The following is a 12,165-nucleotide window of genomic DNA, read 5'->3' on the forward strand; positions in this document are numbered from 1 at the left end:
TCAGAATTACTTCTGTCCCGTCTTGGTCCTCCAGTGTTGGTGATGGCAAGGTTGGGGCGGTCCTTAGAGTGTATTTCCTGAGAAGCGTGTTGTGTTAGAAGGGAATCTGCAGTCCTTTCTAAGGCTTTTTGAAACTAAACTTGTACGTTGGGTATACTGGAGGCAGGCGGTCCCGGTTCCAGGCTTTGCATAACCACGTGATCATTTTATAACCTCAGACAAGTCCCTGCCTGCTGGCCCTCAGTGTCCCACCTGTACAATGCAAGAGGTGGGCAAGGTGGCCTCAGGTCCTTCTTGGCCCTTATCAGTTGTTTTGCACTTGCGCAAGTGTTCTGATTTCATTGGGAACAGTATCTGTCTTCTCTGAGTGTCAGGCCAGGCCTCGTGATTGGCTTCTGCCATTCTGGAGAACTTGCAGGGGAGAGGGCAGCTGGCTGACTGATCAAGTCCTTCCTGACACCTAAGAAGAAAGCCTTGTTTTCCTGATAGCTTCACCTGACCAATGCCATAAGGCTTTTCTCTTATAAGTGGGTCATGGACTTCACTAGTGAAGTCCCCACAGGAGCCTACAGGGAGGAGAGTACCAAGGGGCAGGTGCTGGGAGCTTTCCTCTAGGAAAGTAAAAGAATAGTAGGAAAACTCCCTGATGTAGACCTCAGGGCCTTAGGTTCTAAGGTATTGCAGGGGGCTCCTACAAACAGGCCAGAAATATTCCCATGATCCTCAGCCCACCTCTGATGAGATACATCACTGAAAGGAGAATGAGCACAGAGAGAGTAGCACAGCTTCCCACCCTCCTGGTCACTCACCCAGGTCCTCTGGCAGGTGACTTTTTTAAAGATCAGGTGTTGTCAGTGAACACAACAACAAAGGTCATTTCTCCATTGGGAAGGGCAAGGAAGAAAACTGTCTAAGCACCTGTGTGGTCTTGGAATAGATAGCTATGATGGGGGAACCCTGGGACAGAATTTGGTTTGGCTGTTGAGGATTAAAATGTGAGTCAAAACAATGAGTTGATGCCTTTAGCAGGACTTCCAGCTGCCCTACAATGTCTTCACATACCCCTCATCTCACTGTCCCATCAGCCCAGGATAGGTAGTTTTCCTGTTGTACAGATGAAGGAAACTCAGAACGCAGATAACAGTAGAGGCAGGGCAAGCACAGGTGTGCGCGGCTCCAAAGTCCACTCTCTCCCCGTACAGCCCCACCTGCTGTTTTACAGTGCAGGTGACAAGTTATGACAAGCCTGCCCCCCAGGACCCTAGCAGCTAACGGATGCCTGTGTCTTGCAGAACTGCTGGAACTGTGGCCGCAAAGCCAGTGAGACCTGCAGCGGCTGCAATATCGCACGATACTGCGGCTCTTTCTGCCAGCATAAGGATTGGGAGCGCCACCACCGCCTCTGTGGCCAGAACCTGCATGGCCAGAGTCCCCACAGCCAGAGCCGGCCACTGCTTCCTGGAGGGAGGGGCTCCTCAGCCCGGTCCGCCGACTGCAGCGTGCCAAGTCCAGCCCTGGACAAGACCTCGGCAACCACCTCGCGCTCCTCAACACCTGCCTCTGTGACAGCCATTGACACCAGCGGGCTCTGAGCCCCAGACTCGCTTCCCCCTGATGACCTCACAGCACGACAGACTCTGCACAGGAGGTTGGCTGCTTGAACCAGTGCAAGTAGCTGTCGGGTCATCCTCAAGAGAAGTGGAGGCAGGAAGACTTCAAGCCCCGGCAAACACTGCTCCCCAGCCTCTCCACACACTTGCCCCAGTTTCCCGTCTGTGTCCTTGCGGGAAGTCACGTGCACACAGGCGGCTGGCTGGAGCTGCCTCCTCCATGGCTTCCTGGTTTGTTCCTCTCCCAGCTGAAGCTGGGATGGCCGGCCACTTTTCTGTGTAGCCCGCCAGCTCCCCTCCCTGCCTCGTGAGGCAGCAGACTGTCGAATGAACCCTGCCAGGCTGGAGGCAGCTCACCCCATGTGCTGTCCCCTACTCCATCGTCCTCCCATGGCAGAGGCCTGGAGACTGATAGCAAGCCGGGAGGAGGCCTCTCTCCCAAAGGGAGTTCCCCTTGCCCCTAACAGCTCCTTGAGCCCACCCTCAGCAGGTGCCACTGATTGGTCCCGTGGGGACTTGGGCAGGCCAAAAGCAGCACTCAGGACTCCCTCCTCGACCCTGCTGTTCAGACTTAAGATTCTCAGAAACCACAGGAAAGAAGTCACCATTTCAGTAAAAGCACCCATAATAAAAAATAAAACTTCACCAAGCATCACAGATTATTTTGGACAAGATTTTCTAACCTGGCTGGCTGTTTTAGTTTGGGACCCATTTTTTTTTTCTCTTATTTGATTTTGCTTATGCAGAAAATAGTTTTCAGCGCATGGATTGGTCTGAGGGAGAATGAGACTCAATTGTGGATAGTCTGTTCCCTCTGAGCATGTTTGCCAAACTAATATCACATTATTGAATGGATCATCTATTGGAAATGCAGAACCTTTTGTCACCACTTGGCTCTTTGCACAGTTGTCTTGTTCTGTGTCCTTTTATCTCAGACCACACATGTCCAGATCACTGCGTGGATCTTCTTCCCGTGGTCTCTATTTGGCACCTCTGAAGCCGTAGTTGACCCACAGGATGCGATGTGGTGTGGTTACGACTTGCCTCACCAGTCAAGGCCTGGTCACTTCTGAGCAACCCTTTTGGACCTGAAGGAATTCTTCAAACCTTGTCATTATGTCCTATATCAATTTATTATTGGGCATACAATCTGTTTCCCTTCTCTTGTTTTGTTGGTACCTGCCCTCTTTGGGCTAAGAAAAGTTCTGTGAAATGTGACAACCATTTGAGAGAGCCTGACCGATTCTTCTTCCTGTCTTCAGGGAGTTTTCCAGCTGCTTACCTAGCTCTCCGAACATGACATCACCTGTAGTCCCTTTAAAACGTTAGGAACTGCCACACACGTTCTTCCCTGTCATTCAAGTTTTATTGGGAGCCCAAGGACTCTGACCCTCCCCGACTCCACCTCCAAGCCTTCAGCGCCCTCTTGCGGCAAGGTCCCGCTGGCCCTGGAAAGCTCAGCTTTAGATGGCCAATTTCTGTGCATTGGCCAGAGTGAATTGAAAGCTCTCCGTAAGGTACCAGCATAGGTAACATTGTCCTTACATATAGGTGTATCTTACTTTAAGAACTTTAAGTCCCTAATTTACCTTACCCAAGGATTTTCTGTCTTAAAAGAAACTCAGAGCAAGGCACCTTTAGAATACCTGGATTTCCGCTACATAAAGTAAGACATCCCCAGAGAAAGAATAGCAGAATAGTTACTTTACTGTGGAACTCCTTAAGCTGTAGCAGTTGGGGTGTCCTGACTAACAGAGATGAAATCAGAACCCCAGACAGGAGTTGCCTACATTTCCCTGAGACATAGGATGTCCCCTGAGAGGAGGTCACTGAGCCTATAAACCTGTTGCAGCAAGAGGGTGTCTCTTGGTGCCCACTGGGTCTGTCCTCAGCTCCCTTTTTCATTGGCACGTTGGATGAACACCTAGGCATGTTCTTTAAGTCTTCAGTGGCCACAGGACTAGCCAGGGTAGCTCAGGTTTTTTCGGGTTGGAATAAAGAGCCAAAACCAACCGAATACTGTTCGTCAGGGCTCGATGTCAAGCTCCACAGGTAAGGGTTAGGGTTAGTGTGCAGGTAGGTCCTAGCTGACTTTTGTGGAGTGTGGTTCCAATGACAGCTTAATTTTCAGAATGTTTGTAATGCTATTCTAAACGGCTTTGCTCATGTGCTACCCAGAGGCCAAGCTGAAAACTTAGGCAGTGTTCCACACTACAGTTCAGATCTCAGGCCTTTTGCTGTATTAATTTTGGTCAGTTTCACACATAGGTTGCTAGGGCATCTGTCCAAGACTTCCTATTTAAATGTAAACAACCCCTTTCTCCACCTCCCGCTCTTCTGAAATTCTCCAGCTCTCTGGTTAGGAGGAGAAGGGACCCTGTCTTGGGATGGAGTGAGGGGACTGGAGGGCAGGGGTGAGTCCGGGTTCCCACTTGGTTTCCGTGTCTGCTGATAACCACTCCAGCTGCCAAGGTTGAGGGTGCAGATTCAGGCTTCCCCCTTTCATTTAATTAGATTTAAAATAATAGACCGCTTAGAGGATCAACCTTTATAGTTTGAGGGGACAAAAAAAGACATAGTGGTGGTACTGAAGGTATTGTCAGGGTAGTCATAGGCTCTTCAATATTATCCTAGAAGCCAAAAGCAGATGTGACACGTGATGGGACATCATTATCCTCTCCCCGGTGAGGAGAGGTTGCAGGAGCCAGAGAAGACCAGAAGTGGCCAACATGGGAGCTGTCTTTAAATGTTCTGAGGGAAGCTTGAGGGCTGGATCCTCAGAATTTCAATCATCCTTTGGGGCCACACTGCCTGCACCAGGCCTGACTCCATCCAGTGGTGAAAACAGACTCAGGTTAGTTCTACCTGCTCAGGAATAGGCAGCCCTCCTCCTGAGCTGTGAGCACTCCACTTGGGAGCATCCTTGCAGCCCCCGGGATGGGGCTCAAGCAGATCTGCTCAGACACAGTCATGCGACCCTGAGGTCACAGCAAGTGCATCTTCTCTTAGACAGTACTGAGTCATGTATGTCTCTCAGTGGATCTAAGACTGGAAACAAGACCCATCTCCCCAGCATGGGTCCATGCCTGGCATCGGCTGCAGCGGGCCCTCTGCAGTGTGGATGACCTCTGTACATCTGGGCCAGTTGGTCCACCAGGAGCTCCTCGCTTCTTGGTGTCAACATGAGCATCCTCAGCTTCTAGACAGAAAATCTACACTTTACTTTGTACAGCCTTGTCCCAAAGTCAAATTGATCCCCAGTGCCGTCACCTGCTTGCAAAGGGTAGACCTTGTTATGGGTAGTTCCAGAAGAAATCTCAGCAAGTGGGCTTGAAGTTTCAACAATACAATTGGAATTGTGTGGTCGTGAGTTCTTCGGGATGAAAGCATAAATAATGACCAGGCGGCTGTTTGTCTTGGAAATTGTAGATGGGATTATGGATTGAGTAAATCATTTAAAATAGAACTCATCTTGGAGGCTTTCTTCAGCACTGGTTTCCAGGCTCCCAGGTCAATAGACCAAGCCAAGTTTCTTAGATTTTTTTTTTTTTTTAAAGCTATTTACAGAGAACTAGGTGGTGGCAGGTTTGAACCAAACGTAAGAAAAGCTAGAGAGACCAGGACTGTTCCAGCATGGGCCAGCCGGCCAGCTGTCAGGAAGGAGTCCTGCCTGGGGTGGAGTGGGGTGTTGTATGGGGTGAGCTGTTGAATAGGGCCCTTCCAACTCTGTAGTTATTGTGAAACCAAAATGTTGACTACCTGCCTCTTTGCCCACGTGCGTTGACATGCTCAATTCCAAAGATGATGGTGCAGGCGACCTTTTCCATCATGAGCCGGGAGAAGGCTGAGGCCTGAGGGCGGACCTTGCATCCACCCTTTGCCTCCACAGCCCCAGAGATGGAGCTTCCCCTGCTACCCCATCTGGTTAGACTCACAGCTGCCCAGTGTGCACTCATTGATCCTTATACCAAATAGGACATGCGCAGCTGGCAGCTGGCAGGGACAGCACCGTCCCGGCATTGGAGTTGGCAAGAGAGAAGCAGCAATAAGCATTAGGCGAATGGCTGAAAGTGCCGTTTGGCTAAGAGGCTTTCGAAGTTCCTGACGAGGCTACAAAAGCTCCGTCCATAAAAGAAAGCCAATAATGTAAATAAATCAAAAACTAAGCTTCCAAGCGTGGTTTTTTAAGGGGGATGATGAATGTGAAACCACCCACGGGATGCGGTAGATTCGGTTTTTCTGTGCTTTGTCATTCTACTCTGATAGGAACTTTTGTTACTTAACTCTGTGCATAACTTATTTAATGTACTGTACAAATGAACCAAAACTGTTAAATATGTATTTAGTTTGTTCTACTTAAAGTAGTCAATAAAATGGCTATATTCCTTTTCTGACTCAAGCTGGAATGGCACTAGGAGGGAAGGTGGTGCGTGTAGTTCTGTAAGACATCCTGCCGGCAGGCTTCTGTGTCCCCTCTGCCTTGTTCCTCGATCTTCAGAGATGGGGTGGGGCTCCACTGGTTCTTGCTATGGCTTGAGAGCACCCAGCGGAATGAACGCAGGAGGTACTGCTAAGAAGGCGGTTCCAGCTTCTGGACCTCTGGGAAGCCAAGTGCCAACAACAGCTACAGATAACTCCCAACTCCTTGTTAGCTCTTCACCATTAAGTGATCTTTTAATGAGGAAAATACAACCACAGAAAGTTTGAAAAATAGAGTAGTGGATCTGTAGGTACTTTTTTCTAATAACTCTTATGTTATTTCCTTAAACGTTTTTAACATACCTGGACTTGGGAATATTCATTCATTTCCTTTTTATACTGAGGCTAAATCATAAGCTCACTGTTGCCTTCTCATTTATTTGCTTAATGGTTGTGTGATTTAATCAAGGCCATAATTTTCTGTTGTTTTGCTGTGCCATGCAGCTTGTGGGATCTTAGTTCCCCAACCAGGGATTGAACCCGGGGCCTCAGCAGTGAACTCCCAGAGTCCTAACCACTGGACGGCCAGGGAATTCCCTCAAGGCCATAATTTTCTGTTGTTTTGCTGTGCCATGCAGCTTGTGGGATCTTAGTTCCCCAACCAGGGATTGAACCCGGGGCCTCAGCAGTGAAATCCCAGAGTCCTAACCACTGGACGGCCAGGGAATTCCCTCAAGGCCATAATTTAACTCTTCACCTCCTGTTGGGCAGTTGGATGGCTTTCAAATTTTCCCTAACATACTGAAGTGAACATCTTCCTTAGTATGATTTATTTCTTTGGGATAATTTTCCAAAGTGGGATTTCTAGAACTGAACATTTCTTGGGTCCTTGAAACCTGTGTTCAAACTGCTTTCCTTGAAAGCCCACCAGCTTGCTGTTCCTCCGACAGGACCTAAGTAGTACTTGCATGGCTCTGAGGTGGTCTGACCAGCTGTGACATAACACAGGTTGCTGCAGGCACACCTGTGTGTACCTGTACATATGAAGTCTTGGGTTATCAGTCCAGTTTCCTAACCAGTGACCTGAGGCCTCACTTCCCAAGGACCTGGCCCCAGCCTCACTCCTGTCACCCGAATGCCCACCTCTGGCCTCAGCCCTAGAACTACTTCTGAGCAGCCTTGCGCCAGAGGCTTGCTGGCACCATCTGCTTCACAGGCCCCCAAAATGCAAAGGGAAGGGTTGGTTACTAGATCTTAGGGTAGGGAGGAGGATGACCTTGGCCTTGGCCCTAGAAGGCAAGGTGTGGGTTTAGCTGTTTCATGCAGATGGTGCCAACTGCCAGTTTTTCTCAACAGCTGCCCGGCGCTGCAGTCCACCACTCAGCAATTACAGGATCTCAAGCCTCGTGACTGTCAGTCTAGCACAAAAGCATATTTGGTAGACAAGTCAACAATCCACAGTCTGCCTTAGCCCTGGAAAAATGATCCCAGGGACTTGGGATAATATAGTAAAATACCATGTTAAATTTGCTATATAAATAGGCTGAAAATTTTGCCATTATCATAAAACACCTGGATGCCAGATAAATTCTAATGAATTGACTTTTTGCTGAGGTCACAGATGAGAAAGTTTAGGAAATCCCCAAGGGACAAAAAAAGAGTAAGCCGAAACCACAAAGGTAGTTGGGTACAGTAGAGGAAAACTGCTGTTTGGGGGCAAAAGAAATTCCAAGAAGTCAAGAGTTGGAGAGATTAACTGCCTCTAGGGGGACTGTGGCACTAAGCTTTGAGCCTGTACAAAATAGAGCAACAAAACGGGGACCTCTCCATAAAACCAGGGCACTGGCTTTGGCCTCAGTGAAAAGGCAAGCAGGGAAAATTGACCTGTCTGCAAAGGGAACTGAGCAGAGAACATCTCTCTGGCCCTGCTGGAAGAAAGAGAAAACCTGACCAGAGACTACTTTATGTCTGCTGTCTCCTGGAGCTGAGGTTCAGATTCTCATTACTCCAGAGGTCAAAGAATCCCTGGACTGAGAAATTAAGATGATTCTAGGCTTGTATCTCCTGGTATCTGGGAGAAGCAAAAATGCAAATCCTCCAGAGAAAAATATTATAATCATATTATTACATATCAACCAAGTATAAATTGTCCAAGGTAGTTACTAAAGTTCATGTCCAAGCAAATGAGCCACTATGAGCAACAGTCAGCAGGAACAAAATATTAACTCAGCTCTCATCAACTCAGGTTTGACCCACAGCCGCGCAGGAGAAGAGGCTGCCCCAGCAGTGCCCAGGCTCTCCCGGCAGGTGCCACGCTTCAGTAGATCTGTGCTCAGGCCATTCATCAAGCCTGTGAGGCCACCATCAAACCTGTGTTCAGATATATGGTATCAAAGGTTGCTATGCCACAGCTCTTTATTCTGCTGCATCTAAACAGAATAAACTGGAGCAAGTAGCAAAAGAATTGTTGAGAATTTGTAGCACAAATCTTGAAGGAACCTGAAATGGCTGCTTCCATTATGAATCCCTATGTAAAGTGTTACATTGAGGTGAAAAGCCTAAATGACATGACAGCAAAAGAGAGGTTTTCTCAGGACTTCCCTGGCGGTTCAGTGGTTAGAACTCCACGCTTACACTGCCAAGGAACTGAGTTCGATCCCTGGTCATGGCACAGCCAAAAAAAAAGGTTTTCTCCCCTCACATCCGGTTGGATCAATTTGCTTGCTGAAAATGGTCGCTTGAACAATACCCCTGGAGCCATAGTTCTGACTTTTCTACTATGATGAGTGTCCAGAGTGGAGAAATACCTTGCAGTTACCACTGTACCTCCTTTAGATGAAGCCACTCTTGCTGAATTAAAAACGGCCCTGAAGAGCTTTCTAAGTAAAGGCCAAGTGTTGAAACTGGAAGTTAAGATTGAGCCATCAATCACGGGTGGAATGATTGTCCGTACTGGAGAGAAATATGTCTTCAAAAACCAAGATTCAGAAGCTGAGCAAAGCAATGAAGATTTTCTAAGTGTTGATTTTGTCAGTGAAAATTCTTAAACTTGGAGCAATAATAAAATGCTTCCCGAACAGGAAAAAAAAATTGATTTAGATCCCTGGGACTTCAATACTGTTATTATCAGACACAGAATATAAAATAACTATGAAACCTCTAAAAGTGCTGGAAAAAAATTAGCAAAGAGTAAGAGACTAAGGCAGATTTGAAGATAGAATTCTGGAAATTACTATCATTGAAATAAATAGTGCACTACTGAATGGCAGATTAGATGAATCAACATGAGTGAAGCATTACTGTATGAGAAGGAGATGGAAAAAAAGGAAGGAGTTGTTCCTTTTGGAAGGCAGTTTTCAAGGGAAGAGGCCTTTCAAATTTTACCAAGGAGGCAGTCAAAAAACTTACTGACTCAGTATAAAGGGAAATAATTGGCCTGAGATGATACAGTCTCAGAATGAGCAAACATGCATCGATCTGAACTCATCCTGCCCGTCTGTGCTTGTTTCTGGTACTGGAATTTCAAGGTAGTGGGTTGGATGTATCCCCTCCTCCACATCCTCTCTCCCAAGACCATTCGGGAACCAGCAACAAACCACCCCCCATTCTCCAGGGCGGCTTCATTGCCTGGTGCCAGGCGCCCTCTTGTGGACAGAATCAGACCTGCTACCTCTGCTGCTTCCATCCACAAGCCAGATTCCCATCCAGAGTGCACACCCCAGCACCTTTTGCCTTCCCCTTTGCACCAGCCTTTTCTGAGGCTGCCTGTCTGCCCCATGAATTCAACTGACTTTCTCTGGGTGCCTCCTAGGGAGTTGCAGAAATGATGAGTACTCAGCACCCGCACCACCTACCTTCCAAGGGCTGATCTCTGAAAAGCCCACATCAGATCCACCCTCCACCTCGTGCTGTGCTTCCATGGCTCTTCTTGCTGCCCTGTCTGCCATCCTGCAGCCCCAGGGCTTGGCCTCACTCCCTCCTTTGTTAAAGCTGCCATCGTCCTCCAGCGTCTCCATTACCAGAGGATGCCTGAAATTTTGCTCATTGATGTTCACGTTTGACGGCAAGTAGCTCTTGATACCAGACAGTAGATCCAGTTGTGTGATTCAGAGCAAGCACTTGCTTGCTGAGCTTCTGGTTCTTCATGTGTAAATCGGGGATGCTAATGGTGCCTACGCCACTGGGCTGTTCTGAGGTGAAATGTGATCCTATGGGAGTCACCCTTAGCATAGGGCTTAGCACCCAGGAAGCCCCTGTAAACAGAGGCTGCCATCACAGCCTGCTTTTCTTTCTCTCTGCCAATATGTGATGTCCTTGAGGACTCACCTTTGTCCCAGCATCCCGCTGGGAACCTGATGCCTTCCTCAAGTAGTATTTGTTTTGAGAATAACTTTTTTTTTTGGCCACACGGCGTGGTATGAGGGACCTTAGCTCCCCGACCAGGGACCGAACCCATGCCCCCTGCAGTGGGAGCGCAGAGTGCTAACCACCAGACCGCCAGGGAATTCCTGAGAATAACTTCTTGAAGGCCTTTTGTTTCAACCCATCAGGGTCTGTGTTAAGGGGATTTGGTGTGCATATTTCTCTCTGAGAGCTGGAGGGCAGTGGCAGCCACCTAGACTGTTGCTGTCTCTCCAGCACCTGGCCTGGCACTGACCCAGTCCCTAGGACAGTTTTGATGTATGCAGGTGAGTCACGAGCACAGGTGGGAAGAAGGTGAGGAGGCAGGTGCGGGGAGTGGGTGAAGGGGTAGAGGTGGCAGCTGGCAGAAGGAGTCAGGATCTCCCAGCTTCAGTACTCTGCCTGTCCTTGACCTGGGTGCTGTCACCAGCCCTGGACATTTTGCCATCCCCAGCACCTGGCACAAAGCAGGTGCCCAGTGGTTGTTTTCTTGTTTGTTTGTTTTTTTGGATTGATTTATTTTTGGCTGCGTCGGATCTTCGTTGCTGCATGCGGGCTTCCTCTGGTTGTGGCGAGCGGGGGCTACTCTTCGTTGCAGTGCGCAGGCTTCTCATTGCGGTGGCTTCTCTTGTTGCGGAGCACGGGCTCTAGGCACATGGTCAGTAGTTGTGGCTCGCAGGGTCTAGAGGGCAGGCTCAGTAGTTATGGCACATGGGCTTAGTTGCCCCGCGGCATGTGGGATCTTCCCTGACCAGGGCTCGAACCCATGTCCCCAGCATTGGCAGGCAGATTCTTAACCACTGTGCCACCAGGGAAGTCCTAAGGAGGCAATTCTAGAGTGGATGGGGTAGAGGATGCGAGGGAACAAAGTTCTAAAGGGGAGTTGCAAACCTAGGGACTGAGGTTGCAAATAGCCCAGCTCAGCTGGATTGTTTTAGGGGGATGAGGCTACACATAATGCGAGTGGGTATTGATTGCTAAGGGCCTTGAATGCCAAGTCAAGAAATCAAACGTGATCTTGGTGCTAAAGGTAGGGGGGTGCCATTGAAGGGTCTTAGCCAGAGGAGTATGGTCACTACGTGATGTTTTGAAAACCCCTTCTTTCTGTTCCTTTATGGGGAATGGACTGTTGCGGAGTGGAGTACAGAAGGGAAGCCCAGTGAAGAGGCTGCCATAGTCTTTCAGGCCAGAGATGATGGTGGCCAAGACCTGGGAGCCTGGGGGGATGGCAGCATGGAAATGAATGTGGGCTTGCGAGAGATAGGTAGACACACCTAAAGACCTGGGGCCCTCAGTACCCCCATAGCCCCAGCTCAGAACTTTGTTCTCCCTGTAGCTGTAACTCCAGGCTCCTGTCTGCAGTCCAGCTCCACACCTGCCCACAGCACTCCCCTGTCTGGCAACCCCCCGCCTCCCCGTTACCTGCAAGACATCATTCGAACTCCCTCTGGCCTGGCCTCCCCACTCACCTCCAATCCCTTACACTCTGCAGTTCCTCCTTCTGCTCCCTTTGTCTGCAACATCCTCCCTGCTTGTCTGCCCCTCACATCTGTCTGGAGACTGCTACACTATTCTTTCACAGCTCAAACCCAACATCACCATCTCCAAGAGGCCTTCCCCAACCCTGTAGGACTGACACTCTCCCCTCCACGTGCAGGACCCTCCCTGGCGCCTCCAAGCCTTCAGCAAGGAAGGGAAGATGCAGCCCATCTTAAAAAAAAAAAAAAAAAAAAAA

General features: G+C 49.0%; 1 protein-coding gene and 1 pseudogene across 2 annotated transcripts in view; both read left to right on the forward strand.

Moving 5' to 3' along the window:
• The window catches only part of CBFA2T2 (CBFA2/RUNX1 partner transcriptional co-repressor 2), a 164,130-nt gene extending 158,125 nt beyond the window's left edge, over window positions 1-6,005 (forward strand). For both annotated transcript variants that reach the window (XM_024743180.1, XM_024743181.1), the window contains exon 11: window positions 1,293-6,005. In XM_024743180.1, the coding sequence (XP_024598948.1) occupies window positions 1,293-1,592 (300 nt within the window). In that variant the 3' untranslated portion in view covers window positions 1,593-6,005. The remainder of the gene's footprint in view (window positions 1-1,292) is intronic.
• Window positions 6,006-8,222: 2,217 nt separating this feature from the next.
• LOC112398483 (ATP synthase subunit O, mitochondrial pseudogene) lies at window positions 8,223-9,047 on the forward strand (annotated as a pseudogene).
• The last annotated feature ends 3,118 nt before the right edge of the window (window positions 9,048-12,165 follow it).

The sequence above is a fragment of the Neophocaena asiaeorientalis genome, unplaced genomic scaffold, assembly GCF_003031525.2.
Source record: "Neophocaena asiaeorientalis asiaeorientalis breed wild unplaced genomic scaffold, Neophocaena_asiaeorientalis_V1.1 scaffold82, whole genome shotgun sequence".
NCBI lineage: Eukaryota > Metazoa > Chordata > Mammalia > Artiodactyla > Phocoenidae > Neophocaena > Neophocaena asiaeorientalis.